This window comes from Gavia stellata, chromosome 7 (assembly GCF_030936135.1).
Source record: "Gavia stellata isolate bGavSte3 chromosome 7, bGavSte3.hap2, whole genome shotgun sequence".
NCBI classification, from domain to species: domain Eukaryota; kingdom Metazoa; phylum Chordata; class Aves; order Gaviiformes; family Gaviidae; genus Gavia; species Gavia stellata.
In genome coordinates this window covers 31,223,969-31,247,181 of record NC_082600.1, presented here as the reverse complement: position 1 = coordinate 31,247,181, position 23,213 = coordinate 31,223,969, and the positions used below count along the sequence as shown (strand labels likewise).

Below are 23,213 nucleotides of genomic sequence, written 5' to 3'. Positions count from 1 at the left end.
CTGTGAAAGAGAGGGAATGTTTATTATAATAATGCTTTAAACCAATGTAAAATTCTCTGACCCATTACGTATTACAACAGATACCAACAAAGGACACTATCTAGACTGTATTTTATCTTTGAAAACTAATGGCCTGAAACTGCCAACATCTGAATTACTTGTATAATACCGCTTAGATGAATAAGGACTATTCATGGAATTGTCAAGAGCAAATCATGTCAAACCGATCTAATTTCCTTCCACAACGTGGTTACAAGCCTTGCAGGTGGGAGAGAAGCAGTAGCCTAAAACAAATCTCACACAACATAGGGAACAGAAACGTGGTTTTGATGAAACTTCTACAGAGCAGGTGTAAACTGGCTGGAAAACCAAAACTACAACCAGAACAATTATCAGTATTATTAAAAAAAAATACCAGGTGGCATCTGTCTTGGCTAGAGGTCTCTTTGTTCTTTTAATTAGTGACCCAAACGATGAAATGGAATATATTCATTGTATTTGCAGAGAACACAAACTAAGGCGGGACCAAGCTCTTGGCCAACCATTTTGCGGGCCAAGATGAGAACTCAAAAAGCACCGACGAGCTGAAGGAGTGCCGCAGAGAAAACCAGAACGAGATTCAGCGGGGACAAGCAAAACTCCATAAGGAAAGACCCCAACCCAATTTGTAATGCATATGGTCACCCGGTATTTTCCCCTTGGGCCCAGTTTTCTTACAGACAGCGGCGAGGAGCTGCTTTTTTGTGCTGCTGCTTCACAGTGCCACCGCTCGGCATTTTATCCGGGAAGGCCTCGGTCTGGTCCAACACGGTCCTGAGCCGCAGCAGTTCTCTCAGCACAAAATCCTCCATCTCCAGCAAGCCTTCCGCGGGGCCTGCTGGGCCCGCCCAGCCCCAGCCCCAGCCCCAGCCCCAGCCCCGCCGCCAGGGCTCCGGGCCTCCCGGGCTGTGCAGGTCCTTGGGCACCCGCCGAGCGCGGAGAGGCCCGGCCCGGCCCGGCGCGGCGCAGGGGGCGGGCCGAGGCGCGGAAAGACGGCGCCATCTCAGCGCGCCCGGGGCGGGGGAGGCGGCGGGCATGGGGGCTGCTGCCTGGCGTTGGTCGCTGCGCGCCGCCCGCCTCCCCGTCGGCGGCGGGAGGGCTCCAACGGCGCCGCGGCGCGACCCGGGCTGCGGGCCCGCCGCTTGCGCCGCTCCGTTTGCCGACTCCGCGGTGAGTGAAGCGTGAGCTCTCCGCCGTGCGCCGGGTCCGCCCCGGGGCGGGAGGGGATCGCGGACGGCCGTGCCCACCGGCCGCGGAGGGTCGGGCTGTCAGTGTGCTTGGGGGGGAGCAGCGGCGGGTGGGAGGCAGGAGAGCCGCCGCGGCCGGGACCTGCTCGGCTGCCCTGGCGGGCTGTGTGCGGCAGCTGCTCTGCGGTGTGGGGATACGGTCGCTGCAGGGCGTTAGCGGCGCGGGGTGGCCTGGGGCAGCGGCCGGACCGAGCAGAGGAAGATGAGACTGCCCGGTTTTTGCCTGGGGCTGAGTCAATTCTGGGGAAGTAGCGAGCGGTCGCTCACCGCCTGCGGTGGTAAAATTGGCCACCAGGTAGTAGGTGGGACGCTGCCTGGAGAGATGTGGGCTCCTGCCTGGTAGTCCGTCCATCCCGCTGCGGAGGGCCCGCAGGGTGCAGAAAAGCCGCCGTGCGCCTCTGCTTCTGAAATAGCAGCGAAGTGGGACTGCTTCAGCGCGCTGGCGCTTGTACAGCTGCCTCTGGCACGGCTCAGGTGAGGGACAGCCCTCTGGAAAGGTGCCTGTGCTTCGCTGGTGCCTCGGCACCTGGGGTTTCTCTTCCTTCGCTATTAGCTGTATTTGTTGTGCTTGACGCAACTGCAACATAAAAGGCTGCTAGGTCTAGCCTGACTTTTTAAAGCTTCCAACCTTTTAAGTGGTGTTTTGGTTTATTTTAACAGAAGCCCTCATTCTTTTTTTCTTTCAAGTGTTAAGATTGATCATATTTAACTGTTTGTCTAAACAAAATGCCCCCTGGGGTTATTTTTAAGTAGGCCCCGTTTCTGCCAGCGTGCCTGCCTGTGAAGCGGTCTCCCTTGGGGAGAGCCTGTGTGCAAAATGTTTTGTTTTGGTGTTTTTTTGGGCCAGTAGTGAAAATTGCTAAGTGCAGAGGTGGGTTCTTCCCTGTCAGCTTTCTTTGCGAAAGCTGCAGGTTGGTGCATCCACATTCGCTTGCTTTCTGTTTTTGTTAGTCTTCCGGCTCCAGGGATGAGGCTCTGAGGGACAAACGTGCCCGGATCCTGTCACGCGGGCTGCCGAAACAGAAGCCCATAGAAGGAGTTAAGCAGGTGGTGGTCTTGGCTTCTGGAAAAGGGGGAGTTGGAAAATCAACAACAGCAGGTAAGATTTTGTTGTTGTTGTTGTTTACTTTGCACATTTTGTAATACTTTGTAAGGAATATTCAGGCACTTGTTGTGTCATTACCTTGTAATTGAGTCCCACTAACACAACCCTTCACTTCTGTCAAGTCCCACTGCAGCCATTGAGAATCTACATGGGTACAGAGGTCTTGGCTTCAAATGAGATGCAAATCGAGCAGACAGCTTTGAAATAATATCTTCATAATAGTGCAGTGCTGTCCTGGGACAGTCTGCTTTCTTAAGAGGCGGTGTAAGCTGAGGTGGAGGGGATCATATGGCGGAGCAGTGATACTGTTTCTCCTTCCTTAGCAGCGTAGGTGTGCCTGGACAGCTCCGCTGTGCTATGTTGGCATAGTCATGTGCTCTGTAGAGAGTACTAATATTTAGAAGGCTTCAAAATCTGTCCAATTTTCTCAACTACTTGTATAGGCATTTCATAAACCAAAGATGAAACAGTAGTTATAAACCACACAAATTGAACAGAGCCTTGTGAAGCACCTTGAACTCTTCTCTCAGCCCCACTGTTAGGTTTTGAATTAATTTTTCTCTAACTGCAGTTCCTAGGTGGTAGAACCAGCTAGTACATGGGTTACCAGTACTGCAGAAATTTGCTTGAACTTAAAAAAAGATGACACTGAAGGTAAACCTCTTTGCAAAGATCTCTGTGAAGTGTTAGAAATTTGCTTAAAAGTCTCTTCCTTAGCATCTATATTAGGAAAAGAGTCATCCTTTAGCTGAATGTTGTCTGCTGTTCATCCCCATTTGCCATGAATAACACATTGATGTAGCTCTTAATTTCTCATTTTGTCATTTTTATTTCAGCCATGCTTGAAAAGGACTGACTGTATAATAAATACTAGAACAGACAAACATGGTATCTGTACTAAGAGTAACTGTACTTTAAAAAAATAAAATACTAAAAATTGAAAGTATTTTTTTTGTACATAGGATACATACATATACTATCCTATACATAGGATACACATTCCTGTACAAAGACATGCAAAACAATCAACACTTGCATTTCTTAATGATGTGCCTTTTGGTTGATGGTTAAAATTCATAGGCTGTTTGTTTCAGGTTACTGAAAATACCAAATATCTGTTTGTAAATCAACAGATTTACAAACTGAACATAATTTGAACAGTAAATTCAGATTATCCTCCTCATGTTTGAAAACAAATGTGCTAATTTAAGTTCAGCTAACTGGTGTCTGTATGTAATTTGTATGTATATGTATGTAATTTGTACATGAAGTATGACACATGTATAAATCACACTTAAAGAGATGGGAGTTCTTACCCATGCATTTAAAAATAAAAAATCAGGGTTCAACAAGGATTAGAGAGTTGAAATGTAAATGAACCATTCAGATGTTGCTGTATTGGACAGCCTTTTGTTAATGAATGTATTAATTTATAATATTGAGAAGAAAAAGGAATCTAGATTCTTGTTTATTAAAATGAGAATAAATTTCATTGTTCAAACTAATAAACCTTCCTAGACTTGTACTGATTTCAAGAAGACTAACTCCAATCTCTCTGTGCATCATTCTTGATACTGGTTGGCTGGTTTAGCAGGGGCAGAGATACCTTGGTGACTTTTCTTGGAGCTTGCTGTGAAGTTTAAAAAAATAATTAAAAAAAAAAAAAGTTGTATTGAACTTCTGGACTGTATGTGCCCTGCTCTCCTGCGCTCCTGGTTATGGGAACATACTCGTTAGGGCCAACATGAATGTTTAGGATCAGGTTAGGTCCTATGCTGCATCTCTACGCCCTCTTGGAACTGACGGTAACACAAAGGCAACGGAATGCAAGAATCAGCTGGGATTCAACAGAGGACATGAGGTGTCTAGCTAGATGTCCAGCTAAAAAACTCAGGTTTTCCCACTATATTATTTCTACTGTCTCACTTTTTTCCTTTCAATAGTCGAATATCCTTTATTGAAGAAGCATTGTGAATCATACTTTAATTTTCACACATGATAATTGTATAGGAAGAAGATAGATGTATAAAGTGGTTTTGAGACAGTGTGTGGAGTAACTTGGTACTTCCTTTGTGCCTCTTCAGACATGAGCTGCAGTTGATTTTATTTATTCTATTTTTTTATTTATCATTGGTTTCCTTGTTTTTTCTCCTTATCTGTGATTTGTAGATTGGTCTCCAAGTTTCAAAGGATGAAATTTCCTCTGATTGATTCAGGGAACAGTTAATCAAGCATCTGTTTAAACAGCAAACAAGAATAAAATCTGTACGCTTTATCAGTTTAGGGGAATAAACAGAGGCTGTGTGCTTCTTAGGGAGAGCTGTACAATTTTCCTTTTTAACCTCCTCACCATTTTGTTTAAGGAACTTATCTTTCTCAATACTAAATTCTTTAAGCTGGGAGTCTGGCTTCCCAGCTTGTTCTCAGTACCTTCATACTCTTCCAGTAGAACAAGGCTGACCGCAGCTTGTCTTTCTTAGAAGACTTTATGGACTGACATACAGCAATGTGTAAAGAAAGCAAAAGGTGTTACCCAAGGAAATTGTGTGTGTGTGTGGTGTTGTTTTTTTCTTCTAAAACATGTTACTCCTTGGATTATAACAATTTCTATTTGGTTATACTGAAGCTTCTAGGAGGTCTTCCAACATAATTGAAGCTGGTGAGCCATTGAATGATATCGTTTCTTGCATGTGCTTTTTAGTTATGGGGGTTAAGTATTGATGGAAATGTAAAAGCTGTAAACAAACTCACAGTCTTTTTAATTTCTTCATCCTGTTTTTCTGTTTCTTTAGCAGTTACAGATGCTGTCAGGGTAGATGAGACGTTGTTTTCTGACATAAAAATCAAGTGAAAAGCATGTGTTACACCTTCTTCCAAGAGAATATCCATGTTTAATATAGCAAAAGAAACAAAAACAAAAGGGTATGATCATCTTTCTGGTCACTGTACTTTAATAGTTTAGGTCAATACTTAGCTAATCTCTAGTTTTTAGAAAGTTCCGTAGAGACTGTGGTGAAGGTTACCTATGGTAGGGTTATTTTAGTTTTATAGTACAGTGTTCACTTTTTAAAAGTCAAGTGGACACCTCAATATTTTTTTCTTAACATTATCCTTTGGTAAAATACTTAGATTTTATTTTTATTTTGCAGAGTCCTCTAGAAACTTAGAGTTTGCAAGTTTTTGCAGATTAGCTTGAGTTTGTTATCGTGTTAGCAAGCATGGACTGAAATGTGGGTGCTGCTGCCATTTAAACTAGTAATTTTGTAGAGGTGCAAGAAGCTAAGAACCAAGATGATGAATGCAATTATTGTGTGATGTATTTATATTATATTTTCTCTTGTTAGAAGTGATAACATTCTCAATAGTTAGGAATTAAGTTTTCTTGCACTTAATATTTTTTCTCTTCCTCTTTCTTGCAGTAAATCTAGCCCTTGCTCTAGCAGCAAATGATTCGGTAAGTGAACATCTAATTATCAGCCTTAATGTGAAACAAGGGTGTGAGTCATAAATAAAATGGTTACTGCTGGGGGCAGTCACATACATTAAAACTAACTATTTACTCTGACAGTTAATTTTTTTATTTGTTTTTCATGGACTTCTGAGTTTATATTAATTTGTTTATATTTTATCAGTACCATGAATGACTTACTAGCTCTTATCCTTCATCTGGGTTTGGCTGTGTCCTTTCATTTGAGTGTCTCTGAGTTCAGCTGCAATTCTGCAAGGATGTGTAGACATAGTAGAGGATGTTTGTGCAGGTTGGAGACACGTAATAAATAATTAAATTCTATCACTTCAGAGCACTGACTTGGAAAGAATATGAGTAAGTGCTGAATGGTGTCCAAACATTTTTTTATAGCTCTAAAGACTTACTTTTCCCAGAGAAATTAATGCGTAAAAATACTTTATATATAAACAGCTGAGGAAAAAAAAAGGAGCTACGTATCTTCCCTAAAACTTGGAAATACATTTTTTTTTGAGTGACAAAATATCATTGCCCAGTTTGGTATTGCTCAAACTATTACTTGGACTATAAATAGACAGTGGGAACCATTCAAGCGTAAAAACAACAGGTCTTCCTTATGTCCACCTGCTGCTATAAACTGGGAGTAGCTCCATTGTGCACATTTATTGCCGCAGAGGTAAACTCAGAAGCAAGCTTCATTTCCTATGTAAGGGTATATAATGCAGGTTTTGTACTCATAAAGCATTAATTAAAAACAAAGTATCCTCAAGTACTTTAATCTGGTATATGTAGCATCTTTTTCTTGTTGTAAAAGATGAGTAAAAGAAAACAATAGGTAGAAAGAGTGAGGTTTACATGCAATCTGCACACTTCCTGTAGGAATTTTATAAAAGATTAAAAAAATTTCCATAAACTCAGTCATACTTGAGAAGAAGAGAGTGTTTAAAGTTGTTATAGAAAATATGTACTGTTTGTAATGGCATCTGATCTTGATATCTCAGTTTTTAATTCTGTGTTTTAAATAGGCTGCTGGAGTAATTTGATTTCAGAGGAAAATCTGTCATCTTGAAAAGCAAAACTGCTTGAATGATTTCTTCTAATTAACTTTAAAACATGACATTTGCTGCAATACTTCTACAAAATGAATGTGATCCTGCAATGTGATCTGTGTTGTGGCATGGTCATTGAGTAGCTCCATGGAAACCATGTCAGCTAATTGCACATAACTTTCTATACCAGCATAAATATTTTTAAGATTGTGCCTGATACTTTCCAAACATGCAGTTTTGTGCATTGTTTAAATTTATATTTAGATAAAGCATCTCTTAGTAATTCTGACATACACAAGTTGTGGGATTATACCCTTTCGTTAGGAGTTAAACACCTGGCTTTAAATACAATGATGTGATACACCACTTCAGTAGCCCATTAAAACACTTGAACAGCACACAAATAAGAGAGTCCATAGTCTAGAGGGATTGAAGAGGTTGTTGCTGGAGTTATTTGGAAAATCAGGGACTGAGAAATAAGTTTAAATGAAATTGAGCCAAGAAAGTTAAGTAAACATAGAATGCGCTAGTCGTTTCTGATGTTACGATTATGTGGCGGTGTAAAATTGGAGGCCAGAGTCTGGTGGGTGTTAATCAATGAAGAGTGGCTGAAATTGATGAAATAGCTGTGACTTGCATGAACTGATGGTCACAATTTACCAAGCTGCTGCCATGGTGAAATTGTGTGTTGATGTAGTTACAGGTTAGAAAATATGAAATTAAGGTGGATTGAATAAACTCAACTCTATCTTGTTTGTTCGTGCATTAATATCTTTTTTTTTTTTTTTTTAAAGATAATGATGGCATACATCATGTTTATGCTTAACCCTTGGGCTTGAATTTGCTGGTGTGTTCATTTGTATACTCCCATTGATTTCAGTTTACAGTTTTGTGAGTCAGAGTTATGAAATGAGTATCTCTGGCACCTTGATCCAAGCTGGCATTGTCCAGTGCTCTGACTTGTAGGGATCATTGCAATGTTCAGTTTTGTTACAGTGAAATAAATAAGGAGGTTGTTTTCCAGAGTCCATTGGTGCCTCCTGCTGAATTTCTTTGACCTCAGATCTGCAGCAGTGGACCTCTTCATTTTACTTTTAATAACTTCTGATTGTGCACTGCCTTCCCATGGTTTCCCTTCCCTTCATTGCTATTGCAAATTCATCTCTTTCTGAGGAAGCAGTAATGATTCTTTTAGTGGTTCAGAGCTTCAGCAGCCTCCTGCAACTTCATTACAGTCCTTATGTCTCTTATAAGCAAAATACGGATTTATAGAAACTGATGCTTGAACTTGATGTACTGTTTAAAGGAGCAAAGAAAGGACTTGTGAAGAAAGATAGGTCTTGACAATAAAGGTCTGTGCTTCCTTCATTAGATACAGTCTGTTTCTGTTACAAGTTCAATGTTTATAACTAGATTTTCAAAGTAAGTAGTATACTGGAGCTAAATGACTTTATAAATAATGTTGTCTTCTGATCTTTCAAGTGTTCTTTTTCTAAGATTATACAGGTCACAGACTATTGAGAAGAACTGTTTTCTGGTGAGGGAGATCTGTAGAAGATGCTTTCAGAGGAGATTGGATTAGAGTAGATTCTTGCTACTTTCAGTAACAGCTGTGACATCTTATTGTTGTTTGATAGTGTCATAAGCTGGAAGAAGATTAACAGTCAAAGTATAAAGGAATTTTTTGTCCTTTTGATAAAAGAAAGCTTCCTTCCATCTTTTCTTAAAAGTCTACTTTCTGTAGTTACAAAACTAAAACCCCACTGTTTCTATAGATAGATTTTTAATATGGAAGCTTTTTCAGTTATTATAGTGATGGTCTGAAGTATTACGGCATCGACAGAGCCTTGGACATCGTCATGGGCGCACAGCGTTGTTGGCAGAGCCGGGATTAGAATTCAGGAGTTCAAGTCTTGCATGCTGGCGCTCAGTCTGTTTGGGGCATTTTTACCTCATGGTAGTGAATAATTCAAGACAGGATTTCATTTAGGTGTCTAGATACCACGTCCAAGACAAAGTAGGCTTTTTGGGAGTTTTGTTTTCTTTTGGGCTTTTTTTGAGGCAAAGCCAGGGAAACAAGCAGGGCAGCCTCTTATCCCTTTCTGGAATACTAGGCTTTTGGTACCCCGGGTTACCTGTTGTAGATGGATTAGTTAAGAATTGTATAAGCTCTTGTGCCTGTACCAAGACCTATGAATATATACAGTGTTCTTTTTATGTTAAGAAATAACTTAGTTTTACCCTTGTGTCCTATTTTTAATTGCTTGCTTAGTCTGACAGCTGATTCTTTTCATTCTTTAGATGTACCAGCAGTCAGTTGTACTCCCCTAGGAGCACTTGGGAAGAATTTTTGGGTTTCGTGCCAGGACGATTCATATTCAGACTAGAATGACTATTTATGAAAGCTGCCTGGCCAGAGACGATTTATTATAGTAGAAACAAGCTGAATTAATAGATGGCAGCAATAATAGGATAGAGATTGCTTGTTTATGAACGGAGTGTTTTAGTGAGCAAACACCAGCTGTGCATGACTAAGGATGGCACAAATCCAGTTGGGAGGCTGTGTGCTTGTGCTGTCACTATGAGGCGAGCTCCCCAGTCAGATTTCCTTTGACTCTCCTTTTCTTTCCAGGAAGATTTCCATTTGTCACTATAGGATGAAATGGTTTTTGTGTTGCGAAGGACAGAGGAGCAAGAAGTAAAACCGTATGGAACAAATTAGCCTGTAAGCATAAGCAAGTGGCTTCTGCCTGCAGCAGGGAGGGCACCTGATTAAAGGCATCGGTTTTAACTATTCTAGCCTAACTCTGTGTCAGGGATTGTTGGGTCAAGCAGACCAGGGCCAAAACTTGAAATACATCAAGGCTGATTTTTATCTTGGGGAGCGGCCTTTGTTTTCCCAAGCAAACCCAGTGGCTGCTGAGCGAGGTAGTGTTTGAAGTGCAGGACCCTCAATGTTTCCGGGCGGCGGGAGGCAGGCGGCCGGCAGGGGGCGCGCCGGGGGCGAGCAGAGCCCTCCTCCCGCCTCGCCTTGCCTTTAACCCCCGGCGGTACGGGGCCGAGCGCGCTGCCTCCAGATGTGAGTGCAGCTGGGGAAAGCTGACGGTTACCTACAGGAAAAACACTTACTCCAACAGGATCACAGTCAAAACGTCACAACGCAGATTTCTGCTTTTTTCTTTAAAAAAAAACCCCAAAAAACTCGTGTGGACATCTGTCTATTATATGCATACGTGAGTAAGAGGTTTCTCACAAATATATAGTAAGTTATACCATAGAAATTACGTAGTTATGAGCAGAGGCTTCCTGTGAATTCACTGTTGTGATAATAAAATGAGTTTTAGTTCTTTCAAAATGTGCATTTAATCAAACAACACACATTAATTTCAAAACTACTCAAAATCCACCCAGCCTGTTTTCTTTACATTCCAGCTTTTTTTCAAATATTTGGCTCCTGTAATTAAACTATTTGTCTATGGGGTAATATTTGACTGCATTAATAGATGACTTCGCAATGTATATACATTTCTTTCTGGTAAGGAGAAAATTCCATGTGGGGGGAACAAACAAATCTTCAAGAATTTAAACAATAATGGGCTCCTTCACTGAATAATTATAGCGTGAAGGCAAGTTTTGACCTGTTTTGTCCTCGTCCTATGCAGCTTTCCTAATTATTAGGTTTTGATTTCTAGGCATCTTTACCTTTGTTGCTTAGAGAATCAGAAGACTTTAATTGCTATAGATAAGGTGTTCATGCTTGTTTCTTAATAACACTAAAAAATGTCAATAAAGCCGGAGATACCAGTTAGAATTGATTGGGGTTATCTTGCAGTGACAGCTCAGCTTCTAGGTCAGCTGAGAAAATGAGAGAATAAAGCTTAAAAAATCTTACTGTTTTTCAAGTAAAAAATGAGTGAAATTAAAAATACTTTTAAACATAGGCTACCTAAAATGTTTTATTTTAATCAAATGACTATATGCTTAATTTGAGGAAAAGTAAAATTTTTACTTTTTTTTTTTTAAAGTATTGCATGTAGAGTTAATTGCCTGAGTCTTTCAAGTCATTGAATGCCTAGTGCAGATGTCAGAGAGACTGATGTGGGAGGTGAAGCACGTTTATAATAATTTGGTATGCTCTGGAAGCAGCGAGGCATCTTGTAGATTGGGATTCTGTTTTGGATTTTGGTAGTTTATTTTTAAAATGGTGCTGTATTGAAATTTTTTTTTCAATAGGATGCATAATGTGCAAAAAGGCCAAACAAGGTTGAAATACTGGTATCTGATCATTTAGAAATCTGACTAGGAGCTACTGTAGACTTGTGGAAAAAAGTGCCAGAGAAGTTCTGTAGCTGTCAGAAAATTACAAGTTCTTCATAGGAAGGAAAAGGGCTTTTAAACCAGTAGAAGAGCGAGTGTTTAAAACTCACTTAGGATAGAGAGTGAGAAAACTGCAGTGGTACTTTTTTGGCTTTAATCCAATTTACAGCTAGGCACTTAAATAGTATGCAGCTGAAAGAGTTTGAGAATTAGGGATTAAAAGATGGCTATTCAGTGTGTCAGTATGTCAGACAAGAAATCCAGAGCCTATCCTGATTTTAAGTTCCCTTTTGTCCTATGTGTTGCTGCTTGCAGTTTGGGATTAGCTCTAAGTCTATAATGATATTAAAAGGGTAAATTGAGAGTCCGGCTGGTGGATTAAGAGCACCAGCTTTAAAAATAACTGGCACCTTCACTTAGCAAAGCTGGAATTTCTGTCTTTGGAATGGGCTACAGCTGCTGAATATTGGGAGCACTTCTAATGTAGAGAATCCTTCACCGTATAGAACAGCGACAGCTCATTAACCTGTGCCTCCATTCCTCCCAGGCTGAACACCAGGGAATTCTGGTGGTCTGCGGAGTTTACTTCAAAGTAAAAAAATCATCCGCTAATGTCCAGTGGGGATACATATGCCCTATGAAGTATGGAAAGAAGTCTCAGAAAAAATGAGCAAAAATAAAATTAATGCTGTCAAAGAGTCTCTGGATGTTTAGCAGTAACACAGGCTATGTTGATTAACAGCTATTTATAGCAGCTTTTTGTGAGCTGATTTATTTTCTTTTTTTTTTTCTTCTTTCTTTCTGTTGGCGTGAAGTCTTTTATCAGGCTTGTTCCTCAATAAAGCCTTTGGCAACTTGGAAGAAATCAATGAGTATCACCAGATTCTCTGCTGACCACAGAAGTTTGTGTGGAGGGCTTCTCTGTGATATAAGAATGGAAATGGTTGCATTTGGTTGAAAAATCTGTTACTGGAAAACGTAATTGATTTTATAGTCAATATTACCTGAAAGACAAAAAAAGGAAACCTACATAAAGAAAGTGTATTGGAGAGACTAAACAACTCTTTAAGTGTCTGCTAAAATAGTTAACAGGAAGAAAGATATGGATCATTTTGTCATTAGCATGGACCTATGTCATCTGTACAAGGACCATGTATAGTAAAACTCACCTGCCTAAGAGAACAAACATAATAGCAATTGAATAATTTTCACAGAATCACTAAGGTTAGAAAAGACCTGTAAGATCATCAAGTCCAACCATCAACCCAACACCAGCAAGCCCACTAAACCATGTCCCACAATGCCATGTCCACATGTTCCTTGAACACCTAATCTGCATAAGAAAAAGCAAAGGATGGAAAATTTACTGGATTTTTACAAGACCTCTCTCTGCCAGTATATAGAGGGACTGTGTCTAATATGACCTTCAACAACTTTATTTTAATTCATTTCCCCAAAAGGATTTATTACAACTAAGTTTAGAGCTTGAAAATCATTAATTCGGAATACAACTATCGTGCAAATCTGTATCGCTCACAAGGCAGTGGCCAAGTTCAAAGGCTAAACTGAACTTTAATTACGTTGAGAATCTTGCCAGAGAAGTTACAGGAAAGGATCTTTTTAGTGAGGTTATCTATGCTTGTAATTTGTACACTGCACAACATGAAGCTGTAGGATTCTCGTCTTTCAGGAATATATGCAAGAATATCTTCTTTATCTATTTATGTAGCATTTGGTTTTCTTGTAAATACAGAATCTATACCTGGTGACTGTGAAAACTTGTTTTCATTTCTTAGTGTAGGTGAGTTTCTAAATTGGAATGAAAACTTTACTGTATTTGTACTGAGGTAGGAGATGCAGTGATTATATAGATGTACCTTGTGCTGAAATTTTTCAGAAATCTTCAGAGAGGTCTAATTGGGCAAATTAATATCTTGTTGAGAAGATTAATGGTAGTGAAGTAAAAAGAATGATATAGTCAATGTTGTAAAAACAGAAGATGAAGAGGAATTATAGTTCTTTACCACAGTCCTTTATCCTGTAAATCTTTTTCTTTTTGGTGGTCTCAAGCTTGCTAATGATCGGATGAGACCATGACAGCTGGCAGCAGTACTGCAGAAAGAGCAAATCCTAGCAGTAGTTAGCCTATGCTAGAGAGCAGTTAGCTAGAGAGGGGGGAAACCTTAAAAGCATTGATAAGAAGGTAAATGTGAACATCTGTCAATGCTTAAGTATACTTTTTTCTGAATAGACCAAGAGAGTACTTTTGTGTTTTTATGTGCCAACAGTATACTTATTTCTGATTTTGTGTTCTTTCTGCCTGATGGAATATTGGTAAGCATCTTACTCTGTATGAAGAGGTCAATAAGTCTGCATGTGTTAGTTTAGCATATTTTTTCAAAGTAGCTTGCCGTGTGTCCAGTGACATGGAAGTACATGATTAAATCATATGGGAATGGTTACATTGTCAGTTATATCTTCAGAATTTAAGCTGTTCAGAACTTGCAGTTAGGCAACAAAAAAATACAGGTCTCCAGAAAGCATTTTCCAAGTGTAGTAAACTTGAAGATTTATTCAAACTTTCTTCCACAGCTGGGCAGGTGGATGGAAAAGGACAAATGTTAACTTGAGAACAGCTGTTTTGAACTTGGTTATTGCTGTGCCAGCTGGAGAGATGGAATGTTGTTTGTTTAATAGCACAGGATAGAAATATTTTTATAAGGAGAAAATGCAGCCATAAGAAGACAGTGGAGTTGTATTACCTGAATCCTTCTCCCGCAGAGTGTAGAGGGTGGCTGTAGCAGTGGTATGTGGTGTGCTCTGAGAAACACTTAGAAGTAGGGGGACTTTGACATGCTTGGATGTGCCTTGAGTGCTGCATTTTTGTCTGCATAACCCTAGTATTACTTCAGGGAAAAAAAATGATTCAGCATCGGTATGAGATGTATATGCATGTGACAATAATGTCAGAGGACATTAGAGGAATCCTAGAGCTTGTTTTTTTCCTTTCTTTTTTGAATTGCCTCTTTGGTCCTGCTTATGATCCCATGTAATCTGTTCCTTCTGCCCAGATGTTCTTTTTTGCCTTGTCTGATGTTATGCATTTTTTTTTAGGATTTATTTTAATACAGTAGTACTTTGAAAGAAGTGCTGATTTATCTGAGGTGTGGATTATATGGGTGAAAACACAATTTATTAAAATTTAATTTAATTTTTTAAAATTATTGTAATTTATTCATCTGGATTAAACTTCACTCAGCATGAGAGGTATCTGGGGTTGGTAATTCTGATTAACAGTTTCATGTGGTAGCATTCAGGTGTATACAAATTATTTTGTCTCTTGGGGATTTAAAACATTGTAAATGCTGGAAGAGATCATCTGGACTGTGCTGTGCCTGTCTTAAAAGATCCCTTGGTAGCTGCCATAATGCTTTTCCAAGATAATTAAATCTTGAGTAAAGGATTATTATTAATATTCTAGGGATACTTACATACTGCACATGTAGGGATAGTTGGGAGAAACAAAACTCAAAACCTTAGCTTATTGGGCCAATGCTTGCTGTACAAGCTGCTACTTTTGGGCAGTATGAACTCTTTATACCTAACATGTTGAATTGCTTGGTGAAGAAAAAAAACCAAACCTACTTTAGGCTATCTTTAGTGAGGTTCTGCCAGTGATTTAAAGATTTTCTGAAAGACCTTTCTCCTATAATCCTGCAGAAAGCACCATGCCTACAGGAACACTTGTGCTGTCATTAACAAGAGTTGTAGAAACTGGATAATTTGTTAATTGTTTTTCTGTTTGAAGACAACCATTTTATTGAACCATATCCACAAACAAAAGCAATGCATCTCAGAAACAGGCATCTTTCTTACTTTTGAGAAAGTGTTTAAATTTTCTTGAGAAACTGTTAGGTTTATTGTATTAGCTTGAAACAAAGATCAGCTTTGTAATTTGGAGTAGTAGCTGTATTTGCAAAGTCCTCCTAGATAGTTGAGGGATATTTTTCTCCAGTGTGCATGTATTTATTCTTCATTTCAGGGAGTTTGGTACACTCGTAGATACACTCCTGCTGACTCCTAGGAATAAGTGGCCTATGGTGGTGAAGATCTGACTATGCCCAGAAGGTCAATCTAATTAATTTAGATCATCCTAAATCCTTTACGCTGAAAACAAAACTGTAGTGAGTTGTACGGTCATTGTAGTTAGTCAGTCAGTGGATAGTCACGATCCTTGTTGGGGGGAAAACCCTCAAAAAGTTGAGGGAAAGGATGTCAGTGAGGTTTCAAATGCTGTGTAGGTTTTTCTGCAAATATTTACTTCCATTTGAGAAGTAATTTGGTGGCACAGCCCTTAGACAATGTTCTGATGGTTTCAATTAGCTGCTGACACAGATAAAGGGACTGAGTCATAAATCTTTCTAATCTGTTAAAATACGCCTTTTGTACAAGAACAAAGAAACTCTAATACTGTTGTTGGTGTCTTTGAAATCTAGCATAAAAATAGGTCTTTTCTATTTTTTCGAAATCGCAGCTTTCTTACAGTAGGCAAGTAGTAGAAGAGTTTGTCAGAGTAACTCCTGAACTTTTTTGTAATAGCTTTCACAAGATGTTATAAAGAAAGAAATATTTTAATATCTAAATGAAATAATCCATGTAATTACATATGCTTTGCTCTGTTTAATAGAAAAGTATCTTGAATAATTGAATGCAAATGTGGTTGATTTTTGTAGTAAAAATCTGTTTTTCAAAGTATGTAGTAGATCACGTACGGTAACACATTTTTTACTTCTCAGTTATAAAATTTAAGATGCATTTGGCTTATCGTAGGTAAATTTGACACTTTAAATAGCTCAGCTGTTAAGAGTGTCTTCAGGGTTCACTATCAACAGTTTAAAACAGAGAAGAAGAAAAAAGGAAAGCAACCCCCATAGAAAAACAAGCCCCCAAACCCAAATTGTTATATATGTTATAAAAAGGGGTAGTTTTGCTTCTCAGGTTTCTAGACTTCTATGATTTAGTTTCTTTATCTTAATTGAATTTCAGATTTATTTAGAAGTAGTGACCTGAATGCCTAAATTTTTAATCCAGGTGCATTTCTGTTTTTAAAAAAACCAAACAAACAGATTGTGATGCCACAGAATATACTTCATGTTTAGAAATCCTGTTCAAGGGTAGAGATGCTGTATACTTGCATTAAAAGCCTCGTTATAATCTTCTAACCAGAAACTTGATAGTTATCACTGAGCCTTTGTCTTTCTCTCCAGCTTTCCCATCAAAACTGTGATAACAAAATGGCTTGATATATGATACCAAATTACAAAAGCTTCATCCAAAAAATGAAGCACACATTTTGAAACGCTAACAGTGAAAGTCTGATTTGGCATTGTTGGAAAAGCTCCGATTGCTGTCTTAACCTTTGAAACATGCCCTTAAACATACTTGCTTGCGATTTTGCAAAATGTTGAATACAGTTAGCTTTTTATATTAGAGAAACTTGACGTTCAGCACTTTAAAGGGCTTGCTCTTTACTACTTAATTTGCAGAACTTGGTAATTGGTAGTGTGTCTTGCCATCTGTAGGAAAAATAGTTTAATTTCCACAAAATATGTATATATATCTATAAAAAATATATATAGAAATGAATCTTGTAAGTCTAGACTACATAGTTGAAATAGTTTTTATTTAAAGTTTATTGACTAATGTACCATACATAGTTGAATAAACCCTTTTTTTATCATTCTTTTGAGTAAATGCATTTGATTAAAATGTTATGCCTGCTTAATTGGCTTCAGAGACTTGCATTTCAGTATTTTCAAGACGTCTGCAGAAGTTTACTCTGGCCACTTAAATGGAAGATAAAAATATGGTTTTTATATTTTTTACATTCCTTGTAGTCACTAGTATAATTCAAATTGCATTGATTCAAATATATTTACGAACATTGCTTGGGTTTTTTACAATAAAATTTGATACCTTTTAAAAAAATTTAAAATATTATTTCTGCATAAATGTGCGTGGAGTAGAGAAAACATCGCTTATAATGTTTGTTAACATAAAGTCTGTGGTCTACATTGTAAATAAGAAGATGTGCAAGTGAGGGTTCTGTGTACTGAGAGTCTAGATTTTGTGAAGACGTCTGGCTCAACTTGTAGAGACATTGTTGTATTTCGTGTTTCAGTTGCAATTTAGAGATAAAGTAAACAGTGGTAACTTATGTCTAAAGTCAATATCATATTTTTATTTCTATGGGCAGTTTTGAAATTTTGCTTAACAAATAATTCATAAAGGAAGACAGATGTTTTGACAAATACTTTTTTTTTTTGTTCCTTACACAGACAAAAGAAGTTGGTTTACTTGATGCAGACATATATGGACCTTCGATTCCAAAGATGATGAACTTAAAAGGAAACCCAGAATTAACACCAAGTAAGTGGAAGTGACTTTTCTTCCTGCCTTCTTTGTACAGGGATGAGCATGGACCACTCATTGGTGCTTCCTTGGTGTGGCACGGAAGGGATGCAAATAGAAGATGAAGACTTAGTGTATTTTTAGCATATTTATTTTTTATTTTTCATTTTTAGTAATGAGGTTGCTTTCAAAGGTAGCTTGTACAACTAGGACCATATTCAGGTTGTCTTTTTTTTTTATGTTGGCCCACAGGTTTTGGGAGATTAATGGATTATTACTCGAGACACTAGAAAGGGTAGCTAGGAAAGAATGGTTATTGTCAGTAGTTTTAAACTTGCTATGCAGGATCCCACTATAGAAGACCTCCAAATTAAAAAACAAAACACACTGATTTAGGAAAAAAAAAGACTAATCTAGGAAATAAGGGAAGGATCATTACAGTAGCTTGTATAAAACGTCATGGAAATGATTGTGTTTAATCTCTTTTTCTTCAGCCAAACTTGATAGGCCACTTGATTTATTTTTATTTGAAGTTTTGTGTTTAGGAATGCAGTGGTGGTGACTTCACTACCAGAAGTTAAAGACAATAGACAAAACTTCTAATTTTCCTTCTGCTAGGAAGGATTCTGGTCTGGGAAAAAGTAAATTCAGGTAGGAGAGTCAGTAGAGAAATAAGAAAGACCTGAAGTAGAAAGGTTGCATCAAGTCTGTTTACCTTTCAGAAATTTAACTTTCACCCAGGTCCACCAAGGGTGAAACTGAAGAATGCCTTTATCCTGATACCCTGGTCATGTAATGCCTGAGTGTAAGGGAGTGTGCTTTTTTTGGGGTGGTAGGGACACTGAGGCAATAGGATTTGTTTAATGCTTTGTTCTGCCTGTTGTGTGATAAAGTGCATGTAATTGTAAAAATTAAAAACATGTAACCATAGACAAAAACAGTCCTGCACTACAACACCTGGCCTACACATTAAGAAGTACTAGGATCCTACTGAAGAAAGTACAAACTGGCAATGCTTGTTGATAGGCGAGGATCAAGGACATGTACCAGTTCAAATAGGACATATATGGGCTTCACTGAAATTATCAACTGTAAATACCCATTAATGTTTGTGGGCAGTAATTGCTAGGTAAAAGGGAAGTTAAATATTCCTTCCACTTCCTTTCATGCCATGATCTTTGTTTATTTGTCATAGAATCATAGAATAGTTTGGGTTGGAAGGGACCTTTAAAAGTCATCTAGTCCAACCCCTCTGCAATGAGCAGGGACATCTTCAACAAGATCAGGTTGCTCAAAGCCCCCTCCAACCTGACCTTGAATGTTTCAAGGGATGGGGCATCTACTATCTCTCTGGGCAACCTGTTCCAGTGTTTCACCATCCTCATTGTAAAAAAAGTCCTTCCTCATATCTAGTCTAAATCTACCCTCTTTTAGTTTAAAACCATTACCCCTTGTCCTATAGCAACATGCCCTGCTAAAAAGTTTGTCCCCATCTTTTTTATAAGCCCCCTTTAAGTACTGAAAGGCTGCAATAAGGTCTCCCTGGAGCCTTCTCTTCTCCAGGCTGAACAACCCCAACTCTCTCAGCCTTTCCTCACAGGGCATGTGTTCTATCCCTCTACATCTACTCTGCTGTTGTTGTAGAATGTCCGGTTGTAGAATGATCTTAATTTGTGCATGTGTATGGGTGCTGTGGTGGTGATTGTTCTATACATTCTCACTTGGTATAAAGCATACAGAACAAACCAGTGCCAATATCTTTAAAGGGTGGTTATTGAGCTTGCAATGATAGCCTCTGAAAAATTATTAAGTGGCAAACTTAGGATTTCTTATATAATTAAAATTCTGTCTCCTTATGCTTATACCCTATACTCTTGGTAAAGAAAAAGTAATGTATTTCCATATACGGATGCACTGCATGTGCTTATACAGGCAACTGTCAAACTGAGTACTTTCTACATTTAAGTACCTGGCTTACAAATACAGACTTTATTTAGATTAATTTCAAAGACAGAAGGAGAGTACTTGGTTTTATTTGTTGGGTTTCTGTTTTATTTTTTGAAGTCAAAGGCTAATTCTGTTGTATAATAAATAAATAACTGAACCTTCTCATGTATCATCAGTAGAGTTTGACTTCCTGATGCAAATTGAAGTATTCTTGCATTCTCTTGTACTTTGGATGCTGTTGAGAGTATATGTCATACAGGCTGTATTTTCCCGTGACAGATTTTTTTTGCTATGCATTTTGCATTTGAAGTGCATTATGCGATATGAACACAAAAGGGACAGTGTTATGGTGTCCTTCATATGACCTCTTTTCCTTTTTGTGTGACGTTGACTTTTTCCTTTCCAAAGGAGATCAGGTAAAAATCTGAATCTCCTTTTTTTTTTTTCTCCCTCACAGTCTGAAAAATTGATTAGATAACTTTGAACTTTTTATAAATTTTGCTATGTATTTTATCAATCCATACCAAATTTAAATCCATGTCATGAGCCACAAATAAGAAGCAAGCTCCCCAGTCTACTTCATATGGTGATACAAACTAATTTGCTTGGAATGCAAGAATTGCGTGTGGATGTGGCATTGTGGGATGTAGCTTGATGGACATGGTGCTGTGTGGTGTTGGGTGGGTTGTGGCTTGTTATTGTTGTTGTGTGGCGTGGGTTTTGTGGTTGTGTTGTGGGTGTTTTTTTTTTTTTTTTTTTTTTTTTTTTTTTTTTTTGTGGGTTTTTTGATGTTGTGTGTTGTGGGTTTTTTGTTTTTTTTTTTTTTTTTTTTTTTTTTTTTTTTTTTTTCCCCCCCCGCCCCCAGGTTGGACTCGATGATCTTACAGGTCTTTTCCAACCGTACTGATTCTGTGATTCTGTGAATTTAAGAGTATGTTCAGTCAGATATTAGGGCAGCTCAATTTTTTGTTTGTATATAAAATTCATTGACTGTAGATATTTCGGGTATACAGCTGAAAATTCACTATAAGTTTTTGTCTTAATATGCTTTGAGGGTTGTTGAAAATACAGAGTTCGATGTAATAGAAAGAAGTTGGAGGATTTCCCTGAATTGAAATTGCTGCTGTTAACTTGTAAGCACTAACATTTGATCACTAAAACGTATTCTTTCTACTTCTGTGTGGAATGTACAAGCAAATATTATCAGAATTTGAGAAGATACCTTATTTTTTAGCTGACAGAAAATGAGTTTTTGTATTTCAAAAGCTTGGCACATTACACAAGTCTACTGAGAAACTCATGTAGTAATTCAGTATGAAGGATAACAGGATAGAATTTGTATTTCAGGAATTCTGTTCACTTCTCTGTGCACTTTTAACTCTTGAGTTGATGAAGCTGTAGAGTAACAACAATGAAAGTGCTGGCAAAGTAGCTGACATTAAGACGATTTCATTGTGAAAATAGGGATTTGGAGGGCGTAGGAAACTTTAATTGTGAACTTCAAGGATTTCTTTAGTAAGTGACAGATAGGATAAGCTTGCAAGGAAGTGATCCATCATAGGTGTGTATATATGCTGTGTATATATAGGTGTATATATACATGTGTAGATACAAAAATATGTATGACCTTTGTATTTTGGTATAATGAGGTTTAGTGTTGTATTCCAATTGCTTACTACATTTTCAAGAATAAAACAAACTCTGAACAAATACTGTACAGTAATTGAGCAAACCCAGTCAGTTCTGTGCTAAAGATGTTAATTATCAATGTCTATATAGCAATATGTAAGTCAGTTAAAAACTTTTTTTTTAATAGTACAGCAATTGAAAATTATGTTTAAGTTCTATTGCTGTCTTCAGCGCGAGGCCTGGATTTGAAAAGAGGTTCTGAGCACTCTTGCGCTCTTTGATTTCTATTTCTTTTCTCACATGTAGCAGTTGAAAAGGGATTAGGGATGCCTGGTACCATACAGAATAAATCTGTGCAGCAATTATTACTTCTGAATAGAAATAATTATAGTTATGCTATAATTTAAATTTTCAAAATTAATTAGGAGTTCTTAGTGAGGAGAGAGTCTGTATAAATGGAAGATAGTCCATTAATTTAATTTTGCAAACTGTAGTACAGTGGAAAGTCTGCTAACATTTAATAGGGTGTCATTCAAAATACTTTAACTAAATGGTCAGGGAAATACTGGTTAATAGGTTCACAACTGAATTTATTTAGCTAATGGGGGATTATCTAACTGTGGAATAAATATTAACATCAGCTACAATATATACACAGGGCAATGCTTATAACACAAGTAACAAAGGCATTACTTCTATTCTTTCCCCAAATAATTTACTTAAAAGCCTTTTTCTGGCTTTGTGAACTGCATAATTTCATTTTTTTTCCTTTTTTTAAAATCTACCGTTTAAACTAGTTGGCAGAGAGTAAAAGCTGTTATATTGCCAAGAAGATACTGCCATTTTGCCAGATAAATACAACACTTCTTCACTTATTTTAAATTATTATGAAGGTTTTGGTGGGCTTTTTGTCTCTATGACAATTGAGTGCTCTCTTAATATTTCAAAGCTTTGTTGCTATCTTATGATATCCTCAGTGGCTTTTTTTATTTCTTAATAAAACAGTGTATTCAAAAGGTCAGTAATGGGCATCTGTTTTCAAAATTTGGAATAAAAATTAATTTCTGAGAGAAAACTAGAAGTAGTTGTGTCTGGCCCCATTGAGTCTAATAATAATGCAGGAGCTATAGAAATGGACACTTGCATTTTTTCACTGGGACACATTTACATGTCTGCTACTCTTTAGACTGTGATAGCAGAATCTCGCAACAGAAAGTGATAATTTAAAGTAGAATCTGTTGTGACTGTTTAAAGATGTCTGCTGGAAATAGCTGTATCAAGGGATTGTGGTGCATCCATTTGAGGGTTATAAATAGAAAATTTGGAGCAGACTAGTTAAATAGAGAAAATGTTACATAGATAGGGTAGTTACTGAGGTAACCATGAAGAAGTTTCTTGATCTTACGTAAGGGTTCTAGTTTTAAAGATACAGCTTGTATTCTCAAACAAAGTTGTCTTTATCATGCTTTACCGGTAGAACTGCATCATGATTAATTAAAATAAAAACTAAATTTGATTCTTTCAAAAAGGTCATATTTGCTACTGCCATTACATCTTGATTTGTGAACAGGTGATTTTTAGATCGTGCGTAGTCTAATGATATGCTTTACTGATTCTGTTTCGAAAGAAGTCTGAGCTGAAACCCTGTGTTTTACTTTTGGTGATGTCTTATCCCAGTTTATCTGGATGGCTGGAGTAGTCCCATGTGTCTTACGTAGGACAAAATAATAATTCAGAATGTTGTAATTAGTTGTGGGTTATATTTTGGAGGCCCTTTCATATGTGATGAGGTAGTTGAAAATGAGAAGAATACTCAAGTGTTAAATATTTTATTCTGGACCTTGACTATTGCCCTCAAGTCTGTAACAATTAACCTCACTCAAACCGGATTAATTCAGCTGTTGCTGAGTTCACTTGTTGAAAAAATTGATGATCTTTACTTGGAAGGTAAAGGAGGTGGAGGCTACCCAACTCTGCAAGGAATTATTTATAGGCATGCACTT

The 23,213-nt window shown here is 37.9% G+C and overlaps 1 protein-coding gene across 1 annotated transcript in view; it reads left to right on the top strand.

Annotated features, from left to right (window-relative positions):
* The first annotated feature begins 1,074 nt into the window (after positions 1 to 1,074).
* NUBPL (NUBP iron-sulfur cluster assembly factor, mitochondrial) overlaps positions 1,075 to 23,213 on the top strand; it is an 87,587-nt gene continuing 65,448 nt past the window's right edge. Inside the window, exons 1-4 of the mRNA XM_059819657.1 lie at positions 1,075 to 1,209; positions 2,238 to 2,385; positions 5,811 to 5,845; positions 17,562 to 17,652. Of these exons, the coding sequence (XP_059675640.1) occupies positions 1,075 to 1,209; positions 2,238 to 2,385; positions 5,811 to 5,845; positions 17,562 to 17,652 (409 nt within the window). The remainder of the gene's footprint in view (positions 1,210 to 2,237; positions 2,386 to 5,810; positions 5,846 to 17,561; positions 17,653 to 23,213) is intronic.